Genomic DNA, 26762 nt, shown 5'->3' with positions numbered 1-26762 from the left:
AATTTTATCATTATATTTCATTTTTTAATCTTCAAAATATTTATAAAAAAAGTAAAAAGATCTGAAAAAGGGAAAAATAGCAGATCAGCCAGGGAGTTTTAAATTTCCCGGGAAAAGGTTTTTTTAAATGGGGACTAAAAACCCTTTTAATTGTGATACATTTTTTTAAAAAAAAAAGTTGAAAAATAAAAGAAACAAAAACTTATTTCTTCAAAATTTCAGTAAAAAGAAAAAAGGGGGATACAATTATAGTATCAAAAGGTCACCAGGCACTTACCGGACAACTACGAAACCAAATACGCATAATTTTATGTTATAAACTCCTGTATAAGCGCATTGAAAAAAAAAATGAAGAAATAAAAACAATTCAAAGTTCAAGAAATTCAATGATTTTATCCCCCTCGAATGGGGTGTGGTGAGGAATGGCAAAAAAAATAATCCGCAAAGGAATAAAAATTTTTTTGGGAGGTGGGAGGGGTTTGGGTGTTTTTGTTTTGGGGTGGGTCAAAACTTTGCATGTTGATAAAAAAAATTTATGGAAAAAAAAAAAATGAAAAAAAAAGTGTTGTTGTTTGTGGGGGGGGGGGGGGGGGGGGGGTGCATGATCGGGGGGGGTTGGGGTGACTGGGTGGAGTGAGGTGGGGGGGGGGGGGGGGGGGGGGGGGGGCAGGAGCAACTTTTAGTTGAAAAAATTTAAGAAAATTTTAAAGGGTTTAAAAAAAAAGAGAAAAAAAGGAAAACTTGGGGCCCCTAGGGGAGGGCCTCTTTTACCCAGGGCATAAATTTTAACAATCTTGGGAGAGGGCCAAAGGCAATGTATACCAAATAAAAGGCCTAGGGTCTTTTATTTTTAGACAAAAGATTTTAAAATTTTTCCATATAAGTCTAGAAAACTTGGGGCACCCTGGGGGGGGCCCTTTTTTAACTAGGGGCATATTTTAATAAAACTTGGAGAGGACCCCCTAGGCAACGAAAACCAAATATCAAAAGCCTTGGCCGTTTCATTTTTGACAAGAAATTTTTTAAATTTCCCTTTTTAAAAGACTATTTAAAAAAGGGGCCCCCGGGGCAGGGCCCCTTTTTCCCCCCGGGACAAAATTTTAACATTTTGGGGAGAGGGCCAAGGCAATGAATACTAAAATCAAGGCTGGTCTTTTGGTTTCAGCAAGAAAATTTTTTAAAAAAAAATTCCTTTGTTAGTAAATTTGGACCCCCGGGGCGGGGGTTTTTTCACCTCGGGGGCATAATTTGAACAATCTTCATAGAGAACCATTAGATGATTTTTACAGGCCAAATATAGAGCTCTACGCCTTGCGGTTTTGGACAAGAAAAATTTTCAATTTTTTCCCTTTTTGGTTTGCCATGGCAACCGAATTCTGTAGGGAAATTCAATTCTTTGAACAATTTTTAAAAGAAGACCATCCAAGGAACATCCCTTGAAGTTTCATCAAATTGGCCTGTTGGTTTAGGAGGAGATGTTTTTTAAAAGGAAAGTGTGGACGGACGTACAACGGACGGAACGGACGGACGGACGGACGGACAGAGGACGGACGCCGGACGGTGAGCGATCACAATACCTCACCCTGAGCACTTTGTGCTCAGGTGAGCTAAAAAAAGTTGAATACAAAAATTCAGAATGATGATTAATATTCCTACATGGTTTCATGAGTTTAGATGAAATATTACTATATATGCTGAGCAAAACTTTCAACTAGACACTTGAAGAATGTAAATCTTTTTTATTTCAAAAGGTAAGATAATAATTTTTAAACATTGTTTTATTGACCTGAATGCCTACACAAATATTGGTAAAATGATTTTTACTTTTGCGAAAATCCTATGCTTGGCTGTGCACGTGCAAATCACTATTTTGTCATTTATATTCTTAAAATTTGGCTGAATTTAATTTTTGTTGCGTCTCTCAAGAAGCCTGGCATTTTGTGTAAGCAAAAAGCAGAAAACATCTGAAATAAACAGAAAATACCTTGGATACAACTCTATGAAAGGACATTCAAGTCAATAAAATGATATCTAAAATTCATTAGTTTAACCTTTTAAAACAAGAACCATGATGGTCCTGAATCGCTCACTGTTCCAATGACCAATTTTTTCATGAAGACCCTTGAAAAATAGGCTTCAGAGGGGTCCAAGATTTTCTTTACTGACCTAATGACCTTTTTTTTTGAAGGAAATACCCTTTCCTGACTTGACCTAATTTTATCAAGGTAAACTTTCTAAAAAAATTTTTCATAAAGATCTCATAAAGTATGGCCTTGAGGGCCCAAAAGGGTTTTCGTTTTTATACCTATGACCAAATTTTTGGAAACATGTGACCCATTTCAAATTTTTTAGATACTTCAAGGTGAACTTTCAGAAAAATTTTCTTGAAGACCATAAAAAATAGGGCCCTTAGAGTGGTCAAAAGGTTTTTCTATATTTAGCCCTACGCCCTAGTTTTTGCCCAAATTGACCCAGTTTCGAAATTGACCTAGATATCCCGATAAATTTTTCAGACCCTTCCTACAGACCCCTTGAAAAATATGGCCTCTGAAAGGTCCCAGGTTTTTTTTTATTATTTGACTCTGCTAGTTTTTGGGGCTTGTCACCAATTTTTGAACTTGCCTAGATGTCTAAAGGTGAACATTCTGCCCAATTTTCATAAAAGTTCCATTAAAAAGTTGGTTCTGAGAGGTCAAAAGTTTTTTTTTTGCCTACGACCGTTTTTGACCATAGTTGACCCGTTTAAAACCCTGATCTAGATTCATCAAGAAAAACTTTAAAAACCAATTTCATACGATCCATAAAAATATGGCCCTCTAGAAGGCCCAGGTTTTTTCTTATTTGCCACTGACTACTTTTTGAAAACCGTGACCCACTTTGAATTGCCCTAGATATAATCAGGTGAACATTCTGACCATCTTTATGAAGATTATTAAAAGTATGGCCTCTAAGGGTCAAAAGGGTTTTTCTATTTTTAGATTACGACCTATTTTTTTGAACGCACGTGCCCCGTTTCAAACTTGACCTAGATATCATCAAGATGAAATTCGACTAACTTTATCAGACCCCATAAAAAAATTGGTTTTTTAAGACCCAAAAGGTTTTTTATTTTTGACCTACTGACCTAGTTTTTGATGGCAGTGACCCAGTTTCGAACTTGACTTAATACATCAAGGTAAAATTTCGACCATTTTCATGAGATCTTGTAAAATTTTTATGGCCTAAGAGGCACAAGGTTTTTTATTTTTGCCCTCTGACCTAGTTTTTGTTCCCGTGCCCCAGTTTCGAACTTGACCTAGATATCATCAACAAACATTTCCCAATTTTTTATAAAGTCCCATGAAAAATGTGCCTTAAGTGGTCACAAGCAAAAGTTTACGCAAAAACGGAGGCGGAGCATGGACGGAGGACGGCGACGGCGCTGCCGATCACAAAAACTCCCCTTTGTCACTTTGGAAGGTGAGCAAAAAAAAGATATCACATTCTTCAAGGTCGTTGGACGTTTTGCTCAGTTTATAATGCTAATGTGACCCATTTTTTAATTACGCACTGTCACATCACTTTATTATTACTGCTAATGTCACATACATAAATAGATAATGCTTCTGGGGGGTTGGTGAGAAATTCCATCTGTGATTTTCCCCTTCCATCCCAAAGTTGTGCAACCTTTGGGGCAGCGGTCATGGTCTGTCCCAAGTGGTTTCGGGAAACCTGAAGTTTTTGTAGGTCCATGGGGGACACTGTGACACTTAGGGGGGGCATGCCCTCCCTGGAAATATAAAAAATTTTTTTGGTGCATTATGCTTTTATTTTACATTTTATTTTTCCCAATTTTTGGGAAACATCAAGGTTATCAGAGGACGGGAATATCAGATGCCCAAGCAAGGGGGAATATTCCAAAAATTGTTGCAGATTTGTGAAAATGAATTAAACCCTGTTAATTTTGGTCTATGGGAAGAAGAAATTTTTTGGAAATCACCCCCTTTGAAGGTCTGAAAGGTTTTTCCCTTTATTTATCACAGCCATTTGCAAAAAAACGGAGCTGCTGGTGGGGTCAGGAGGAAAAACTTGTTTGCAAAACCCCTCCTGAAAAGTCTGCAAGTGTTCTGAAAGCGTCGCCGAAAGTGCAAATGGATTTGAACTTTTGGAAAAAGGAAACAGGGGGGAAAGAACTTGTTTTGGCCACCCTTTTTTTAAAAGGGCTGTGAGTTTTCCCTAAAGGAAAATCCCAAATGGTTCTTCCTCCCTTAAGACACCCAAAAAACGGGTTTCCCAAACCCCATTTCCCACTTTTTTAAAAACCCAATTTCGGAAAACACTCCAGACTTTCAGGAGGCAGTGCCAAAGGTTTTCCCCCCGTAGCCATCCCCAAAAAAGGTTAGACTCCATTGGCACTGGCCCTGCAACGTTTGGAAAGGAACCCACGACTTTCGGTTTTTGGTCAAACAAGATCTTCCTCCTTTGACATCCCCAGCAAGCGCCAGTTTTTTGAAAGGGGTCTGTCTTACATACAAAAACCATTGCAGACCTTCAGGAAAGGGTGATGAAAAACTACATAGTATTTCATTTTTCCCTTTGCCCAACAGGTTAATTTTTCTTTTTTTGCACTGGTCAAAAAATTTTTCAGGAATTTATGCAGACTTTTAGGAGTCCGTGCCAAACGAGTTCATCCTCTCATAGACATCTTTTACAGGTTCATTTTCATTTGCAGTTGGCTGCAACATTTTAGGAACACCGCAGACTTTCAGGAGGTGGTGCCAAATGAGGTCTCCTGTTAGGACCATGTCGTATTTTGTCCGTCGAACTTTGAGGTTAACGCACGACAATGCGGCACAACATTGCTAAAATGGGACACAACATTAATTAAAGTGTTGCTTCGCATTGTCAGGCATTGCTTCGCGTTGTCGTGTGTTGTTTTGCATTGTCATGTGTTGTGATTCTGGCACAGTCACGACGCAGGACATTTCAAGAGGACAATGCGAAATATTGCTTTGCATTGCCCAGCGTCTCATTGTCACGTGTCATGTCGCACGTTGCGAGCAGCAAAAAAAGCATACCGCGATACACGACAATGTGACATAACAGCAAGACAATGCGAAATATCGCACTTTTGGAAGGCGACAATGTGACACGCCATTACGATTTTATTGTCGGGTGCCGTGTCTCATTGTCACATTGAATTGTCATGTCACATCGAATTGTTGCAATGTCGTGTCGCATTGTCGTGCGTCGACCTCAAAGCACATGCGTCGACCTCAAAGCGCAACGGTCGACATACGACATGGTCCTCTGAGGATTCGCGGCATTCGGTAGTAAAGTAGGTGTGCAGGGCAATATAGACACTTCAAATATTGGGAGACTTGCATTAGTCTAGTCCAAATTTCAATAAATGTGAGAGGTACAGGCATTTTGTTAGTATTTGGTCCCATATACTTTTTTAGTATAATTTGGGTATGCTGAATTCAAAATATATGTTGGCCATCTGACAAATGATTTTTTATAGGTCAAAAATGGCGGAGAAAACAAAATGGCCGCCAAATTATGATATTTCAAATAGAAATGGGTAATATTATTACAATTACCCAGAAATATGTGGGTTTCTTTGTTAGTATTTGGTCCCATATACTTTTTTTAGTATAATTGGGTATGCTGAATTCAAAAATTTATATTGGCTAGCTGACAAGTGATTTGTTATAGGTTAAAATGGCGGGGAAAACAAAATGGCCGCCAAATTATGATATTTCTAATAGAAATGGGTAATATTATTACAATTATCCAGAAATATGTGGGTTTCTTTATCAAAGCGATGTGTAACATAGTAACAAATGAAAGAAACAACACTCTTGTTCAAAAATAAATACTTTTTAATCCAAATGTGTGCTCTGTTCAGAGAAAAAAAAGCTTAAAAAAAACCTTTTAACTTGATTATTTTTATATTATTCAACTCAAATTGGTTATATTTGCAAGCTATTTTTGATACAGTACACTAATTTTTTTATGTTTTGAATCAGTTTACAGTTTAACTGTTTATCATATAATTATTTCAAATCATAGTTTGAAATATTTAAACCCTTAAAGGTATGCGTTCACAGTCCATTTCATATGTTAATTTACTGCCTTGAGTTCACACAGCTGGTAATGCTTTTATCGCATTAACATATATCTGTGCATAAAAGCCCAGTCTTTTTACATCTACATCTGAGAGTCCTTCATTCAGATGTACACTTGCAAGCAATGAACTCCATACAAGCTTGAGGAATCGGATCACAGGTAAGAAGAACTGGCTTAAGTGTGTCATCTGCCACCTACCATCCCGTGTCAGTAGGTGCAGGCAGATCTGGATTAGGAACAGTTGCTTGGTTCCATACCAGAGCTTGATAATGAGCTCTTTTAATATGAAATGAGCATGCATCACTGGTTGGAGGCATTTTGTTCAGGACTTGTAGACCTGCCAAACATAACATTTCGAGCAGTGTCAGTACTAACAGTATCTTGGCCATACATCTTGCAAATAAAGTATTCACAGTTTTTCATTACTTCATCAGACAGTTGTCCATATCCGAGACTTCTATCAGTTTTGCATTGCCTATAATGACCTTAAATGCAGATCTTTTAGAGATTCCACAGAAATACGATTTGTGTCACAGCAGTGAGTGCATGGAAGGCAAGTAAATTTTAAACGTAACTCTTCAGTTATTGATAATTTATCTAACACTGTGTTGACTTGAATGTATTTTCGTTTTTTTTGCTGTTCCATCCATCATCCATACTGTTGTATTTATTTCCTGCAGATGGACAGTAAGAGCAAAAATACATCAGTGTCTCTGGCAGAAACAACAACAGTGTTGAAACTTGATCGTTTACTGCAGTGAACAGCATGAAGAATAATTCTTGTGTCAGCTTCCTCATGTTAAGCTTTTAATTCATCCAAATTTAAGTCACTGACATTGCTTTCAACAATGTCTTCTTCCTGAAAGCCACCACCAACAACCAATGTCTTTTCAGTAGGGGCTTGCATGATCAGCTCCTCTGATAAAAATCTAGCCAGGTCAATTTTATTTGCAGGAAGTGCTAAAAAGTTACTCCAGACTTTTGGTAACGGTACATCCCTATTTTCAATTACTCTCCTCACTGGTTGATATGTCCTTGTGCGTTGTTTCCTGGTGTTTGATTTTATTGTGATGCCTATATCGGTCAAACACTACATCTATTTTTCATACTTTTTTCCTTTGTTTAAAACTGCAGCAAACAAATAAATCAGCATACTGACCAAATGTTGTTTCTCCTTCTATTTTCAGACTTTGTACTAAAGCTTGGCCATCGACAATATATGCAGACTTTCCTTGTATGTTTATTCGGTCATTTCAACTCAATATCCTTGACAAGCTCATCCAGCAATATGGATTGTTTGCCCATTTTGAGAGTTCCATTGGTTTCGGAAATGGAAACTGGAACTGGCAACAGTTCATGTTTTAGTTTTTCCCTCCATATTAACATCTTTGCCTGCCTTATTATGCTGTCACTAAACGATGTAGTGTATTTCGATCTGCTCTTAATATTTTGCCCTTTTCAACTGTTGACTTCGATGCTTTATCACTGATGTACAAAGAAGCATATGTAGATGGATTATTCTTTTTGATTGTATCACGTAGCTGAACTTTTGATACATTATCACTTTTTTCAAACTGTAGTCTCTCTCTTACAAAACAATCAAGTTTTCTGGCCAAATTGCAGGGCGGGACAGTAGAGACTTTTCTTTGGTATCAGTTACTATGTCTTTAGTTGCTACATTCAGCAAACTTTCACCTTGCAGATGTGGATCAGCCACATTATATCTTTGTAATACATTTTGAACTGCTTCTTCAGCTTGCTGGTCCACAGCTTGCTGCTCTTTGATTTTTCCTTATGCAAAAGTATGTCTTCGTCATTGACTTTTTACATACACTTGGTAAGAAGGCTTATATGAGACCTAGGTTGTACGATTAAAGACCATCTAGTCAAAGCTGTAGGGGTTCTTGATATACCAATTATTCCTCCACCTTTCTTCCAGTTAAATTCAGCCATTCTTGACTTTGATCAGGATCCACCTGATTGAATTTTGAGTTTGACCTCTTAACAACAAAGTTGCCATTTTGAACTCTTGCAACACTTCTTGAGGAAGCTGATGTGCATCTGCCAGATAGACAGTTCCCCAACGTGCATAATTCGTATGATCATACCTATGAAATAAAGGGAAACATGCACCGAAACCCCTATAGGTATCGATCCAAAGACCATCCCTTACAGCTCGCAGTGAACATCAGAAGCACTGAAACCATTTCCAGGTATGCCCACCAAAACGGTAGTTAGGATTTTGATCATTCTTAACAAAATCGTCAAGGTGGCTTCTGAAGTTGTCATTTTGCAATTCAGCTACAAGATTTTCTACGCTCCCAGAATACTTCACTTCATTAATTTCCATGCAAGTTAATGTCTCTTTCTTCAATGTAAGTCAGTAATTGTGGAAGAAAACAATGTCCAGAGAGCCTGTGTTGTTATCTTGTGAGCCCTCATTCCTCTGTTGTAGTGCTTTTTCTGCCAAGACCTGATATGCGGCTATAGGACCAGAATATTGGATTCAACCCATATTTCATGTAAACCTGACCCCTTTCATATGGTCACCTATTACTTTCAAATAGTTCATTGATATATGCAAACCACCCATTCTAGGTATAAGCTTGTCCTGTATGCAGGCACTGCCATTTCAAATCCTAAGCTTAAAGTAAAGAGCCTGGTCTACAGTTATAACTGTATGTGACTGCCCAGTCTTTCTGATATATGCATTACACTTCTGAACAACAGTGTTTAAAGTGTCGATATCATGGGCTGGTGCTTGTATAATCGGCATGTATCCAACTTTTGTCATATTTGAGTCAGTTCTACAGATAGATGGTTGAAAGATGACCAGGTTGGACGAGTATCTGCATTATTCCGAAGTAGATGGAATGCCATATCAAGGGCTCTTGCTTGTATATAAAGCTAGCTTTAACAGATACTTTTTAATAAAGTATCACAATATTAAAGTTAAAATAAATGCAATTTCACCAAATATTAAAATTTAACGATGTATATGAAACAAAGCATTTCTAAAATTTTATAGAAAAAATACGTATAAATTTTTCCTACTGCAAAATATCCTGCAAACGCTGTGATTCCATGAGGTATTCTTGAACCTCTAAAACCGTAATGACCACAAAAGAGTGTGTCCTTGTCAGAATTAATGTAGATTAATTAACAGGTAAAGCATTCCAGAGTGTTTAGATAAGGACTTTACAATAACATGATCAGACTCAGATTATTATTGTAACAGAGACCTGGATTGTTTATATTAATTAAGTTCACATTAGCCATAATCTTAATCCTGTCACACTTAATTTTCACCAATTATTTATGTGCTTAGGTATTAAAAAGTTTATTGTTCAATTAAAATCTTACAAGGATTACATAATGTTATACATGTTATTCTTTTCTCTATTAAAGACAATGTTATGTTGATTTTTAAAAGTTTTAATTTCTCCATTATTTTTGTCTTAAATGATTTTTCTAAAAAATGCATTTCATCAAAAGTATTATTTTCTTTTTGACAAAATTCCAGCAGAAGCTTTTAATCTTTTAATCTTATACTTATTCTCATTTTTTTCTATTCTATGAATGACGTTGAATATTTCTAAAAAATTAAAATGTCTTCAAATTCCCTTTTTGAGCCCCTGAAGTACAAATTTTTAACTTGTAAAATAGATTACTGATAAATATTAACTCAATTATACTTAATATGAAACAATATTTTCAAACAAAATCTAAAGATAAACATTTGTATCATAAAATAATATCAATGGAAATAAAAATTGTAAAAACAGTGGTCATTTTTGCCCCTATTTTTAACCCTTTCAGAGGCATTTGCCAGATGGCCAACATATATTTTTGGATTCAGCATACCCAAAATATGTTAAAAAAGTATGTTGGACCAAATACTAACAAAATGCTCGTAACTTCTTAAATAAGCATATATCTGCAAAATCGGACTAGACTACATCGTTTTTATACACAAAAGTATACACACTTAAAAACTTCACTTCACAAGAGATGTCATGCAATGTTAATGTAGACACGTGAAGAAAACATCAGATACAATCGTAACATATGATAGGACTTTCCAACACTGACATTTTTAACTCTGACACCGTTCGGTCAGGTTGTTAATCCCCGTACCGTAACCGTACTGTACGTCGTATTAACTGTCTAACATACTCATGTGGCTTTTCGGGATGACTTATTTTATGATTTGATATTTTATAGTTGTCATCCCTCCAACGGAGACAGCGAGTCAACTTGAAAAGTTATCACGCTGCCCCTAAATTTGGACTACCCTGCGCAAGGACGTAGACATGTTCGTTTGCGTCAGGCTACAAAGATTGTTAGAAGGACTTAAAAGAAAACATAAAAGGGAAATGAAAATGTGTTAGTTAATTTAAAGATCAAACAGGAGTGAAGAGCAAGGTTCAATGTTGCAAACAGCAGCAACTGCTCAAGAGTTGGGAAAAAGGAAATTATAATAGGTAGGCTTTATCTGTTGTTTCCCAAGTTCTATCTCGGTATATATTGATATTTAATAATTTATTTAATACAGGAATACATTTATAAAGTACTAGACAACAGTGTAAACGGGTTCACAACTTTTTATTCCATACAAGTATAGCTATTTAGTAACATATATCTTTTACGCGAAAAATATCTGTATTATGACAAGATTAAACTTACATATTTGATATCATATTTGAGGTAAAAATACCTTTATAATCAGGAGAATAAACCCACATAATTTACGGTAAATGTGGACACTATTTTAGAATTACTTTTTAATTTGTCCCAGCCAAAATGCATAAAATTTTAACACAGGGAAAATGACAGTTGAGTTCTGAAAAAGGGTAAACTCTACCTTGCAAGTGTCTGTGAACCCGCACTGGAATAGAAAAATGTCGTTCCATATATACCCTGCCATAGCCAAATGCATGAGGATTCTATGCTCAAATATTTAGTAGGGGGTATATAAAGTATCCATATAGTACAAATTGAACAGATAAATATACTATAAAAACAAAGGGATTAACATAACGCTTCAGTATAATTATACATATTACTCTGGGTTGTAAAACAAGTATTTAAAAGATAGAGGTAAACGAGTTTCAGCAGGTACTGTAAACTTTTCACTCAAAGAGATAGAAATTATTGCATTTACTTTTAATCAAAAGAACCCTAATTTATCATCTCAAAATACATATTGAGTCATTCCTGCCACAGGAAGAGTATTCCATAGGACTCTAGTCCTGGGGGGGAAGGAAAGGAGTATTTATGATAGTCAGTGGTTGCAGAGATTAATCTGTAAATAAAATCTGGAAAGTAGATCCCTCGGAAGCACCGAGAACAAGGCAAATAGTGAAAAATAGCAGACTCGGTTTGATTGAGTCTGTTCATGGGCAGTAATGGAAAAAGCAACACTGCCCACGCCCCCTAGCACCAGCTTAAGCAGTATTCAATCTTCAAATCTAAATGAGTTGAAATCAATGATCCCGAAGGACCAGAAAATATAACAACACTGAGATGAAGTCGGGGCGACTTTTTACGGCCGCCACACAGCACTTATCACCCGCTGTTGTGAAGTAAATAAAATCTGGAAAGTAGATCCCTCGGAAGCACCGAGAACAAGGCAAGTAGTGAAAAATTGTTGCAGACTCGGTTTGATTGAGTCTGTTCATGGGCAGTAATGGAAAAAGCAACACTGCCCACGCCCCCTAGCACCGGCTTAAGCAGTATTCAATCTTCAAATCTAAATGAGTTGAAATCAATGATCCCGAAGGACCAGAAAATACAACAACACTGAGATGACACTGTAAGACTGCGGATGATAATGGCGTGATTGCCTTGTTGCGGGGGGGGGGGGGGGGGGTGAGACAATCTTCTATGGGAATTGCAACCAGTTGATTTGAGATTTTATACATAAGAGAGTCGGGAGTCAATGCACCGGAGATCTAACCATGTATAGCATGTGAATGACTCTGGAAGTGCGGACAAAGTCGGACATAACTCAACGCCCTGCCCGTCTTTGGACCAACTGCAGAAGAATGCCAACGTTGGCTCAATGCCATTTTGCTTATTGGCGCAACGTTGACCCAAAGGTTGGTACACAACTTGCTCAAGGACTAGTATTCTACACTTATCGTTGGCCCTCCATAGTGCCAACAACATTTCTTTCGTCAATCATTGTTGGGCCAACTCCATTTCTTTGTTGGCAAAAAGGATGTCAACGTTAAACAATTACGAATTTGAAAAAAAAGACATGTACACTTATACTAATATTATTTAGTACACATTTTATTTTCAAATAATTGTGATTTTGTTTAACATTTAACGCTAAGAAATCTAACATTTATTTGAAATTTGTTAGCAAGTTACCTGAAGAAATATACCAGAATATTTCATTATTATATCATGTCAGTCATTAATTCCAGCCTTTCGTAAATCTAACTGAGAAAAAACATCTGTCATTTTTCTTTTATCAATCACTGTTTTAACCGGAAAGCGCAGATCTATGGATCGCGGGGTCATGAGTTCGATCCCCGAGCGAGGCGTATGTTCTCCGTGACGATTTGATAGATGACATTGTGTCTGAAATCAATTGTCCTCCACCTCTGATTCATATGGGGAAGTTGGCAGTTACTTGCGGAGAACAGGTTTGTACTGGTACTGAATCCAGTAACACTGGTTAGGTAACTGACTGCCGTTACGTAACTGAAATACTGTTAAAAAACGGCGTTAACCCCAAAACAAATAAATAAAAATGAATTACAGTCTATTTTTAACCCATTATATATCCAAGTTCTGTCTGATTGTTTTCCTTTCTCTTCGAAGTTGTAACTTCCTATCCTTTCTTTTTCCTGTGCTAGATGCCCCATGATAACTCTCTTGTACAACACCCTAGGAAAAATATTGTCGAAAATCGTAATGTTGATTAAACTATCTACATCAGACTGTTAACAATAACTATACAGATGCACATAAACCCTTGAACATATATATGAAATTTACTTTTTGTCTGTAATTAACCGACAAAAATGTGTTCATGAGAAGAAATATTTTAAGCGTTTTGAGAATGATTCTTCCTCTCTTGTTATCAACTATGATTTTGGCTGTGGCTGTTCTGGTTCGTTTTCCAAATACATATACTTGGAAAGGAACTTATATAAATGATGCTACAGACCAAGTTTAAAAAAGATCCATCAAGCCGTTCATGACAAGAAGTCTTTAAAAGTATTTCTAATTTTAGCTCTAGCGGCCCTTAAATGGGGAAATTTTGTTCCATAACCCTAGATCCCCTCTCTAAATTCCAGTTGTTTAGTTCTGCTCATTGTTTGCACGTTCAGGGCAAACCCATAATTTTAAACGCTTTTCATGGAATTGCACTCTGTGTATCATTGAAGGTCCCATGTACTACGCCGTATGAATACACCTGCGGGTGACTCTTAATTTTATTTCGGTACTTGTAACATGTGTAAATGTTGACTTTTGCTCAACCCGGGGCTAGAGGGCGTGGACAGTAGCTTGCATTTCCGCTACCGTTCATGAACAGGCTTAAATCAAGTCGAGTCTGCAACATTTTCATTTGTAAAATCATGTTGGACGACTTGTGGTTTCCCCATTTTTTTCTGTTACACCCTATAATTTAGAGGATCCCTTGGATCATTTGTTAGAGTCTTAGGGCTGTGATTTATAATACCACGCGACCAAATCTATGGAACGAGTTAGGCCTGTACTGAAACATTTGTCTCTATTAGTGAATGATGCTTAAGAAAATCTTCGGGAATTTTATCGAAACCAATTATTTTTTTGTTCTTCATTATTTTAATTGCATTTGTAAGTTTCCTTGGTAAAATATACGTATCAAGAGAATTACAATTTAAAGGATTATTTTGAACATAAGAGCCATTATTCTCAGCATGTATCCTTGGATTCAATACATTCCCGAAGTAAATTTTCCATTTTCCCAAAGAAATTATCACTATTATTTGAAATTGATCAATCATCTTTCTTTACGTCGATGGGAATAACATATTTTCATACCTGCCAACTCCAACTTTACCATTTTTTCTCTAAAATTCCCGCTGATCACTGTAAGATTTGTCTTCCATTTTAGTTTTTAGCTCGACTATTCATAGAATAGTAGAGCTATTGGACTCGCCCATGCGTCGGCGTCCGCGTCGGCGTCGGCGTCGGCGTCGGCGTCCGCGTCCCGATTTGGTTAAGTTTTTGTATGTAAGCTGGTATCTCAGCAACCACTTGTGGGAATGGATTGAAACTTCGCACACTTATTCACTGTGATAAACTGACTTACATTGCACAGGTTCCATAACTCTGTTTTGCTTTTTTACAAAATTATGCCCCTTTTTTGACTTAAAAATTTTTGGTTAAGGTTTTGTATGTAAGCTGGTATCTCAGTAACCACTTGTGGGAATGGATTGAAACTTCACACACTTATTTACGGTGATAAACTGACTTACATTGCACAGGTTCCATAACTCTATTTTGCTTTTTTACAAAATTATGCCCCTTTTTCGACTTAGAATTTTTTGGTTAAGGTTTTGTATGTAAGCTGGTATCTCAGTACTCACTAATGGGAATGGATTGAAACTTCACACACTTGTTCACTGTCATGATCTGACATGCACAAAGCAGGTCCCATAACTTTATTTTGCTTTTTTACAAAATTATGCCCCCTTTTCAGCATAGAAATTTTTGGTTAAGTTTTTGTATGTAAGCTGGTATCTTAGTATCCACTAATGGGAAAGGATTGAAACTTCACACACTAGTTCACTGTCATGATATGACATGCAGTGCAAAGGGTCAATAACTCAACTTTGCATTTTACAAAATTATGCCCCTTTTTGAACTTAGGAGTTTTGGGGTTAAATTCTTATATGTAAGCTGGTATCTCAGTACCCACTAATGGGAATGGATTGAAACTTCATACACTTGTCCACTGTCATGAGCTGATAAGCACTATGCAGGTTCCATAACCCTATTTTACTTTTTACTAAATTATGCCCCTTTTTCGACTTTCTTATTCATTCAAGCGACAAGGCTGTTAAATAGTCGAGCGTTGCTGTCCTCCGACAGCTCTTGTTTTTTTACCTCCAACTTTTTCTTTTATATATCTGAACATTCTTAATAAAAATCTTCCTCATGCCATTATACATTTCTCGCTTATGCCTGTAATATACACCCATTCCCCACAGCTTTTAATATATATTCTCTATCTTTTAAATCTAAATCTAGAACTGTTAGAATATGTATTACACAAAACTAAATTAACCGTAGTGAATGAGCTGTATATTTAGGCTATATACTAGTAGCAGGTGTCATCAGTAATAAGGTGTAAACATTTGAGGAGGGATTATCATTTCCTCAACACAATCAAAATTTGCTGCAAACAAAATTATACAGGTTTTGCAATTCGTGTTGAATGAACAAAAATCCTGATTAGAATTATCATAACCTTATTTATTAATATTTTAATATAATCAACAGAACAGTCACAACTGCAAACAGTTGCCAAGTAAAATATATCACATCACAGTATTTACTATTTCTACACAAACTAACCAATTAACCGTTTAACGTTTACTGTAATAAAGTATGTGAATCTCCAAGAAGATCTTAAAATTCCCTTCTGAGAACTGAAAATTCTGGTGGGCGGTCTGCGACAGGATGTTCACATATAGGTGGATCCTAAAGGGACCTATAATTAAAAAATCGAAAATACAATACTTTCAGTTATGCGATTTCATTTAAAATTATAAAATTATCTTGACAGTCTTCAACTAACAATACTACTGAAATTAAAACTCATTAACGGTTGTCCATTTAGAGCTTAAGCATAGTCGTAATTAAGTTTAGAAAAGCACTATTTTCAATATTCCACAGGAACCTACATAGAGTCATAAAGGAGGATAATAATAAACAATGTAATTTCGACAATGTACATAAATAATCAAACCCTTGACAAATATTTGATAAAACAACTATCGATAATAGGATTTTACAGCAAATAGACATATAGTTTATTTTCACAATAAACTGTAGCGGTCATATTATAAACAAAGGCATTATGGGCCTTTTTTTGCCTTTCTAAGATCTCTCGGGGTTCTGTAAAGGATGCATTCATTTGTACTGACTGAGATGCCTCATCAACAAAAGACTGTTTGATACATCGGCAGACACTGAAATGCAAGTGATAATGTTGTAGCTAATCGTATGGGGCAAATTTTCATTGTATTTAGTTTTTCTTACCTTTTCCTCGTAGTTTAAATAAATCTGTAGGAAGATATTTTTGAATAATAGAAGGCAACTTAGCAAAATAATAGCATAACCTGTTCATTAGAGGTAATGGATAGAGCGACACCACCATATTGGCTTAAGTGGCATTCTATTACACGGGTATGAAACGTTGCCTGCGGCACAAAATGTGCCGCACTAAAATGAAGGCATCGCGCTTCCGACGGCGCAGGCATTGCGCAGGATGTTTACAAAAATAACGAGCACGGTGAGTAAAATTGAATGTTTTTAGTTATTGTCTTGTTACAGTAAACACTTTTTAGAAATCGGGGAATGCAGCGGGATTTAGTTATGTCTTGCCGACAAATCCATGCCCAGTTTGTGAAGAAATATGTAATATTGTTATTTTGCGCGTGTTTTTCATCAGATACAGTAACATGAAAATTACAAAAGCAGTGAATATTCCGAGTCATTTCACATCCTGCAGAAAAAGGAATGATGCATTTCTGTAGTATATTATAAAAAGACATGATATCTGATCGATTGAGATAAAATACATGTCAAGGAAAAGGCATATCCCCTCGTTCTGCCGACTTTTCAGTCCAGTGCCGCAGGCATCTCGATGATGCCGCAGGCATCGCGAGGGGCGCAGTCATCTTGAATACTAGTGTAGTCAGTAGTACGTGTAATTTCGACCACCTAACATGTATTAAAATCAATAACAATGTTGTTCCTCCAGTTATTGTGTAAGACAAATGTTTCTGAACCCCAACTTTGTTATATTAATAGCTATTTTAAGAAGTTTGCAATATTTTCCTCGCTGTTTTGGGGGATGGGGCCAGATCCCTTCCAGTTGAGAAAATCACGTCATTTTATATCGAACTGGGATTATTTCTCCTGAAATAACAATATTCAGTTACCAAACATTTCCATTTGTAACAATTATTGATACTTAGTTCAAAGCAAGGTATAAAAACCAGCATTGGAGCACAAAAACTGTCATAACATTTGTCATTTTTCAACCAATTTTGTTGTTTTTGTTTCAGCATCGAGTGTTTTTTCTTTACAGTTCGGGCGTACTTTTTATAAGCGGTGAGCTGAATCCCTCTCTCTCTCTTTCCCCCCCCCCCCCCCCCCCCCCAAAAAAAAAAAAAAGTGAGAATCGCTGTTATTGCGTTCCAAAAAAAAAAAAAGGAACGCAAAAACAAACAAAAAATCGTAAAAACGTGAAACTTCTTTGCCTCATCTCGAGCCATTTTTTCTGTAACAGTACATCAGCACCAAATTTACTGTTAGGTCAAGATATTTAAATACGAACGAAGAATATTTAAAATTACTGTTCCCAAGTTTTGTGTGGAAAAGAACCAATGATGTTTCGAAAAATGTGTCCAAAATGGGTCTTAACTTGTTCTGAAATTCTACAAAAATATTAACGTACTTTACTCACTCTTTGTCGTTCAAATAATTATGATTTAGGTCTGTGCACTGACTGTACACATAAAGTTTACGTCTGACGATAAGGAGTTCTGAATGATTTTCTTTTCCCTTTTAATATACACTGAATGCACATTCATCTGAAAATATAAAATTAACAAGATACTTAACAATCGTTAACTTCATAATTTGCTTCTTTTCCACATAAAATTTCTGAATAGTATCGTTGTAAGGGAAGTTTCGTGTTTTACGTTGTTTTTATTTTGTCTTGTTTAGTTCCTTTTCTTCGGAAAACCAAAACTGATTTTTTCGCCATTTCTTTTTTTTTCTTCTTTCTTTCTTTTTTGTTAGGGTTAGGGTGGGGGAACTCAGCTCATCGCTAATCAAAATAGTACGCCAAAACTGTAAAGAAAATAAAAACAACAATACTTGATGCTGAAACAAAAACATCAAAACTGGCTGAAAAATGACAAAGTTATGACAGTTTTTGTGCTCTAATGCTGGTTTTCGTACCTTGGTTTGAAGTAAGCATCAATGATTGTTACTAATGGCAATGTTTGGTTATTGAATATTGTTATTTTAGGAGAAAATAATCCCAGTTCGATATAAAATGACGTGATTTTCCCAACTGGAATCGACCTGGCCCCATTCCCCAAAACAGCGAGAAAGAATACTGCAAACTTCTTAAAATAGCTATTAATATTATAAAGTTCGGATTCAGAAGATTTGTCTTACACAATAACTGGAGGAACAACATTGTTATTGATTTTTTTTTTGTATTTTAATACATGTTAGGTGGTCGAAATTACACGTACTACTGACTACAATAGTATTCAAGATGACTGCGCCCCTCGCGATGCCTGCGGCATCATCGAGATGCCTGCGGCACTGGACTGAAAAGTCGGCAGAACGAGGGGATATGCCTTTTCCTTGACATGTATTTTATCTCAATCGATCAGATATCATGTCTTTTTATAATATACTACAGAAATGCATCATTCCTTTTTCTGCAGGATGTGAAATGACTCGGAATATTCACTGCTTTTGTAATTTTCACGTTACTGTATCCGATAAAAAAAACACGCGCAAAATAACAATATTACACATTTCTTCACAAACTGGGCATGGATTTGTCGGCAAGACATAACTACATCCCGCTGCATTACCCGATTTCTAAAATGTGTTTACTGTAACAAGACAATAACCAAAAACATTCAATTTTACTCACCGTGCTCGTTATTTTTGTAAACATCCTGCGCAATGCCTGTGCCATCGGAAGCGCGATGCCTTCATTTCAGCGCGGCACATTTTGTGCCACAGGCAACGTTTCATACCCGTGTATTACATAGATCTATATTGAATGGACTCCATGATCCCAAAGGACCAGAAAATATAACGATACTGAATCCAACTTAATTTCGAGTAAAAGAAAAGTTTTCATTTCCTATTGTCTAAGATTCGTTCATCAACTTAATTACCACATCTTGGATCCCGGGTCCCGATTCCAGGTTTTAGCCTTCACCTGTTTAGCCTCGTTTTGAGAGAAAAACCACCTGTTACCCATAATTCTAAATAAACATGGTTTCTTAATTGACAGGTAACACGGAAATGGTGAATAAACTTTATAAAACTGTGTTTTTACGAACGAAAGTATCAGTTACAAAATGTGTACTCCGTAGATAAATTAACTAAAGACATTTCAAAGAATTCTGCTTTCTATGCCTAGATGCGGTATTTTATATATGACCTTAGCATGTTGAAAATAAACGTAAACAAGCTGGACAAGAAGTTGAAAAAAATTATTATGATTATCTATTGAACAGCTCATTCAGACTCTTTCTTACATGAATGTGTCTATGTTGAAGAATTTAAGTAGTCGTGTTACGAGAGCTAGTGCTGATGATCCTGTTGAATTAAAGGGTGGATTGACGCCAACATCAAAACGAAGGCAGTCCCCAACTGATGACACAGAACGGATCGTTCGTACTGACAATGTCTTTAAAGATTCAAAACAAAATATTTCCATCCATCAAACCCTCATGACACAGTTGTCAACATCAGTACAGCTGCCAAAATGGGATGCAACACCTGGTCTTCAAGGAATTTACAACCATGGCAACACTTGCTTTATGAACACTATTCTTCAGTGCCTTAGTAGCACAGATTTGTTCTCTGAATATTTTGTTCAGAAAAGGTACAAGGATGTATTCAATGGAAAAGGTTTTACGAAACGATTGGTTGGTTCTACCAAAGGTGAAGTTTGTGAAGAAGTGGGACGCCTTCTTGAAAGTCTTTGGTCTGGATCTTACTCACCTGAAATTTCAAGTCATTTTAAGTCAATTGTAAGCAAATACAACGTGCAGTACAAGGGATCGTCTCAGCATGATGCGCAAGAATTTTTACTCTGGCTGCTTGATAGGCTTAATGATGAGCTCTACCATTCTTCAAAGAAAAAGGCAAAGGAAATACACTTAAAATCAAAGAAAGAAAAGGTGATTTTAACACACTTGATTATAAGTTAATTACATTTTCTGACTTATTAAGTAAAAGAAGTGTATAGACCTGGGTATGGATTCCACCTCTAGCAGGGCCGTAGGAACAGGGTGGGCCCCCCAACCCCCGCAGCGAGTCAATTTTAGCTGATTTTCATGTGTGCCCCCCACCCCACCCCACCACCATCTGAAAATGCTTCCTACAGTCCTGATGAGAGGTATGGATCTGTACCTGTAGGATTGTCTAGGAATATAGATCACAATATTTCAGGTTTCTGGATTAATTAAGTCTGCAGTTTTGTTGTAAATGAAAAACTAGGCAGTAGCTTTCCATCCCTCCATTATTCCGTCAGTCCACAATTTTGTGTCCCATCCATAACTCTGTTATTAATCAAGGGCTTTTGATATTGCTTGGCACAGATGTTCCTAATGATGAAACAATATGGTATGCGCCTAACCTGGACCTCTAGCTCAAATTTTTTGAAAAGTCATGGTCATATTTGTAGGTTGAAGGTCAATCAAAGCTTCTGTAACTCGAAAATCCATGAAAGTTTTTTAATATTACTTGGTATCCCCATAATAAGATGATGTGTCTGCACAACTTCAGACCCTAGCTTGAAGGTCAAAGTCAAACTTTGCAGTCAAATCTAAAGATGGCATGAACATGGTCTATTTTGTGTCCAGTCCAGAACTCTGTCATCCATTCAGGGATTACAATATTACTTGGCATTAATGTTCCCCATAATCAGATGACGTGACTGTCATGCCCAAAAACCCAGAACCCTAGCTCAAAGGTCAAGGTCACACTTAGAGATCTGGGTCAATTTGTTGTTTTTTTCCTTTCTGGTCCATAACTTTGTCGTGCAAAACAGGATTTAAATATTACTTGGCACAGATATTTCCCTGGATGAGACGCATGTCATGTGCAAATCCCAGACCCTTTGCTCAAAGATCAAGGTTGCACTTGGAGGTCAAATGCCAACAGTGTTTTTATTTCATTTCTTTTTTTCCTGTCTGGGATGTAACTCAACAATCCTTAAAGAAATTTTAATATTACTTGACAATGTTCCCAATAATAAGAGTTACCGGTATTAAGTTGACATGTAATGCGAAAAACCCAGGCCCATAGCTCAAAGGTCAGGGTCACACTTGGAGGTCATATCAATAGGGTTTTTTTCCTGTATGGTCATTAACTCTGTCATGGATCCATAAAAGGATTTCAATTGGCACAAATGTTTCCCATAATCAGACAACTTGTGTTACACAAATCCTTATCTCTTACTCAAAGATCAAGGTCACAGTCAATGGTCAGTAGGTTTTGTTTTTTTTCCTTTCTGGTCCATATTAAACTCTCTTATCCATTAAGGAATGTAAATATTACCTGTCACAAATGTTCCCCATAATGAGATTGTGACAATGTGTCATGTACAATACCCAGATCCTAGCTCAAAGGTCAAGGTCACACTTGAAGGTCAAAAGTCAACATTGATCTTTGAATTCTTTCTCTGTCCAGTCTGTAAAATATTTTAATATAAGCTCATGTGTCATATGGACCCAATTAAAATAAATTAGTGTTTTTTTTCATCAGAGTTACTTCCCTTTAATAATTTATATGATGATTTCTTACATATTTCTCAATTTTTCACACCAATTTCAAAATAAAATGTTATCAAAATTGAAATTAAATACCTTTTTATAAAATTTTTTTATATTTATTGATGTTCATGTTATTGTAGATTTTTATATATATGCAAATTTTAATCCAAATGTTGTGTTATAACATATTGTAGTATGACATTGTTTAAACATTATTGACTGATATCAAATCAAAGTCGTCCGTGCGTAAATTTTTTGCTTGTGACCACTCTAGAGGTCACATTTTTCATGAGATTTTTATGAAAGTTGGTCAGAATGTTCACCTTGATGATATCTAGGTCAAGTCTGAAACTGGGTCATGTGCGGTCAAAAACTAGGTCAGTAGGTCTAAAAATAGAAAAACCTTGTGACCTCTCTAGAGGCCAGATTTTTCAATGGATCTTCATGAAAATTGATCAGAATGTTCATCTGAATGATATCTAGGTCAAGTTCGAAACTGGGTCACTTGCCTTAAAAAAGTAGGTCACTAGGTCAAGTAATAGAAAAACCTTGTGACCTCTGTAGAGGCCATATATTTCATGGGATCTGCATGAAAATTGGTCAGAATGTTCACCTTGATGATATATAGGTCAGATTCGAAACTGGGTCAACTGCGTTCCAAAACTAGGTCAGTAGGTCTAAAAATAGAAAATCCTTGTGACCTCCCTAGAGGCCATATTTTTCAATGGATCTTCATGAAAATTGGTGAGAATGTTAATCTTGATGATATCTAGCTCAGTTTTGAAACTGGGTCACGTGCGGTCAAAAACTTGGTCAGTAGGTCAAATAATAGAAAGACCTTGTGACCTCTCTAGAAGTCATATTTTTCATGTGATCTGCATGAAAATTGGTCAGAATGTTCATCTTGATGATATCTAAGTCAAGTTCGAAACTGGGTTACGTGCAATCAAAAACTAGGTCAGTAGGTCAGATAATAGAAAAACCTTGTGACCTTTGTAGAGGCCAGATTTTTCATGGGATCTGCATGAAAATTGGTCAGAATGTTCATCTTGATAATATCTAGGTCAAGATTGAAACTGGGTCACATGTTTTCAAAAACTAGGTCAGTAGGTCAAATAATAGAAAAAACTTGTGGCCTCTCTAGAGGCCATATTTTTCATGGGATCTTTATGAAAGTTGGTCTGAATGTTTATCTTGATGATATCTAGGTCAAGTTTGAAACTGGGTCAACTGCGGTCAAAAACTAGGTCACTAGGTCTAAACATAGACAAACCTTGTGACCTCTATAGAGGCCATATTTTTCAATGTATCTTCATGAAAATTGGTGAGAATGTTCACCTTGATGATATTTAGGTCAAATACAAAACTGGGTCATATGCCTTCAAAAACTAGTTCATTATTTCAAATAATAGAAAAACCTTGTGACCTCTCTAGAGGCCTTATTTTTCAATGGATCTTCTTGAAAATTGGTCAGAATTTTTATCTTGATGATATCTAGGTCAAGTTCAGAACTAGTTCACATGAGCTCTAAAACTAGGTCACTATGTCAAATAATAGAAAAAACGACATCATACCCAGTTCATGTGGGGACAGGTGAGCGATTCAGGACCATCATGGTCCTCTTGTTATAACTGTTCTTAGTACAATTTCTTATGACACTGTAACAATGGTATTATATATTTTCCTAGAATGAAGTGACAGCACTAACTAGCCCAGAGGCGGTTCTGAATGCTTGCAGCGGGTTTGAAGTTTACAATAAATTTCAAGCATTGTACCAGTCATCGCTTACTTGTCCTAACTGTGAAAAACAGAGCAATACATATGAATCGTACCTGTGTCTTTCACTTCCTGTACCTCAAAAAAGCACACGTCCAGTGTATGTGACAGTGGTCTATTTGGATGATTCTCCAAAGCAGCTGAAAATTGCCTTGGAAATGAACTTTATGGACACTATCAAAGAACTAAGAGAAAAACTTGCTCATGAATTGTATGTTACACCAAAACGGGTGAGTATTCACTGCACATATTTCTGATTATATAGGGATATTTGTTTTTAGCTCACCTGAGCATAAGGTCTCAAGATCAGCTGTTTTGATTACTCTGTGTCAGTTGGCAACAGTTTTACTTTTCACAATGTAAATGTCACAATTTTGGCTGAATTTTAATGATATTTGGTAAGAATGTTTCCCTTAATAAAATCTTAGGCAAGTTTGAAACCAGGTCTTCTAGTGGAAAACAAGGCCACTAGGACAGATAATTGAAAACGTCAACACTGGAGGCCACATTTTCTACCTAATCTGCACGAAAATTTGTCTATATGCATTCTACGTGTAGGTAAAGTTTGAAAAGTATCTGAGGTCAAAACTAAGCTATAAGGTAAAAACATAGAAACATCTTTTTATCACTCTATTATCTGTAGACCACATTTTCTATTTGATCTTCATTAACCTTTGTCAGAATGTACATGTATACATCAGTATGAAAGTTAAGTCAAGTTTGAAACCCAAGTCAACATTTTGTGCCTGATCTTCATAAATGTTTTTCAAGATATATTTCAGAGTGAATTTACATATACATGTATGATAACCTTGTTTTTTTATACAATACACATTTTCTTTTGTGTATTTTGGAAAGAATATCTGATTATTTATAATGCATATTCTTTCTCGTTCAATTGTAGTTCTGTAATAGTGAAAATTACAATATGAAACAGTGACAGTTTTAAATAGAAATTATAATAAACTGTTACATTTCAAAAAACCACTGAAAAATATGAAACATATATTTACTTAACATGCTTTTGACTTGAAGCAAGTCAATCAGTAGATAGTCATTAGTATTTTAAGTTTAAGTTTATGATTTCATTCTAATGCTAATGCTTGGACCCTCATTTACCTCACCCAAAGTATCCATGTGATCTCACTGATATGTATTATGTAATGAGTGTTTGCCAGAGATTTCCTGCATAAAAGATATTCTGTTTGCTCAATCCATTTCTACTGCTTTCTAGATCTCTCTACAAGGTCTGTGGTCTTTTTGATGAATTGAGCAAAGACTGGTTCTAGATTCTTTGAGGAAGTTTTCAAGCCTTTTATGTGAATACTGGCTCTTAGTTAGAAATACAGACACACCAAGGTTGATTGACCACCATAAGTTTATTCTTGTCATTAGAATAACCATCATTTTATAGCTATGTAAATTCACTTTTTACAGTAGAACACATCAGTAAGTATAACTTATGATTTATAAGTTATAACTTGATGATTGAAATAACAGTTTTTATATTCCTCAGCTTGTCCTTTGCCAAATGAATGAGAATGGTTTCGGTAACACATTTGGTGACGATCAGCCTCTGTCAGACATACATGAAGCAGAGAACGTATATGTGTTTGAAACATTTCCCTACAGCGAAGTTAACAAAACACCAGGCTCAGATCTTATCCAAATTCTCATCGTACATGTTGAAAAATTCTCAGCTACTAAAAGGTAAATATGCCAGCTTACAAGCTGCAACTGCTGCAAAAACTACTACTTGTTCCAACAGTTTTACCCTGTAGGCAGCTTAGATCAAATGTTAAGAGTTTTAATGGTTGAGGAATACACTTTCAGCATTATTCAGGCAATTGAAGGGACATGGATAAAACCACTGAACATCCACAAGGAACACAAACTTTATCAAATTACAGAATATGCCTCTTACAATGCACAGAATGAAAGTGGTAAAGGCTGAGTGATTTGCCTGCAGCAAGTTTTCAAGGTTGCCAAGCTTTAAGTTGTTGTTATTCTTATGTTTTTCTTAATTCGATGATGCTTTTGAGAAGTAATTTCTGACAGTCTCCTAATGTTAGATCCTTGTCTACATGTAGCTAACTCTGATACAGTTTACTATGCTTGGGATGAATGTTACATATTAGCCTTGTACCAGATGAAAGCTTGCTTATTGTTATAGTTACAGATTTTGTTGTCCTGAAGTTATAAAGATCAACAGAGATATAGAGTTTCTACAACTACAGAGGTGTATATTGAAGAGTATGAGATTTGCAGTATCGGAGAAAGTGTTAGATCAGAGCAGTGTAAGTCGCACAGCATCCATTTGTAATAAAATGTATTGTCTATAAAAGAAAAATGTCATTAAACCCCCATATACAAAGTATATGGGGGCTATGTTGGAGTCATGCATGTCCATCCTTCTGTTTGTCTGTCTGTCATGTCTGGAAGATTTTCATAAAACTAGCTTCCATTGTAAACCGTATCAAGATGACATGCCAGTGCCTGACCATTTGTGTATGCTCTATATCTTCCTAACTGCTTTGAATGTTTTCATAAAACTAGCATCAGTTCTTTTACCTTGTCAAGATAACGTTTAGATCACATGGCCCAGGTCACAAAGTCCAAGGTCAATGTCCCAGTTAGATGTCAAAGATCAAGTAGATTTAATCTGTGTCCACTTCATATCTTTTAAAACACTAGAATGAATAACAGCTGTCAACCTAATTTAGATGTCATGCAAAGTGCACAACCCAGGTTGTTAGGTCCTAGTCAAAGTCAAGGAGGTGAAAAAGATGAAATAGCTTAATTTTGTGTCCAATCCATATCTTCGTAACTGCTGGATGGATTTTCATTTAACTAGTGTCAATTGTTAAACTCATCAAGATGACAATCCAGGTCACTATGATCAAGGTCAAGGTCACAGTTGAAGGTCAAAGGGCACAATAACAACATTTTACTTTCCCTGTTTCAAAGCAGCATCTGGGTATATTAACCTTTAGTTTTGTTTGCTTTATAAAACCTCATGCATTCACTGAAATTTCCACGAGGTGGTTCTTATACAATTCACTTTTGTCCACTTAAACACAAAAATGAGAGAAGTGGTCC

At 36.2% G+C, this 26762-nt stretch overlaps 2 protein-coding genes across 2 annotated transcripts in view; both read left to right on the top strand.

The window, feature by feature from the left end:
* LOC123564283 (kelch-like protein 2) overlaps positions 1-26762 on the top strand; it is a 318752-nt gene that overhangs the window by 164099 nt on the left and 127891 nt on the right. The window lies entirely within an intron of this gene.
* LOC123562274 (ubiquitin carboxyl-terminal hydrolase 31-like) overlaps positions 19362-26762 on the top strand; it is a 29553-nt gene continuing 22152 nt past the window's right edge. Inside the window, exons 1-4 of the mRNA XM_053536892.1 lie at positions 19362-20291; positions 23576-23893; positions 25180-25373; positions 25837-25960. Coding sequence (XP_053392867.1) covers positions 19644-20291; positions 23576-23893; positions 25180-25373; positions 25837-25960 — 1284 coding nt within the window. The 5' untranslated portion in view covers positions 19362-19643. The remainder of the gene's footprint in view (positions 20292-23575; positions 23894-25179; positions 25374-25836; positions 25961-26762) is intronic.

This window comes from Mercenaria mercenaria, chromosome 2 (genome assembly GCF_021730395.1).
Source record: "Mercenaria mercenaria strain notata chromosome 2, MADL_Memer_1, whole genome shotgun sequence".
In the NCBI taxonomy this organism is placed as follows: Eukaryota; Metazoa; Mollusca; class Bivalvia; order Venerida; family Veneridae; genus Mercenaria; species Mercenaria mercenaria.
Note: the sequence above shows the minus strand (reverse complement) of the source record. Positions and strands in the feature narration are given on the sequence as shown.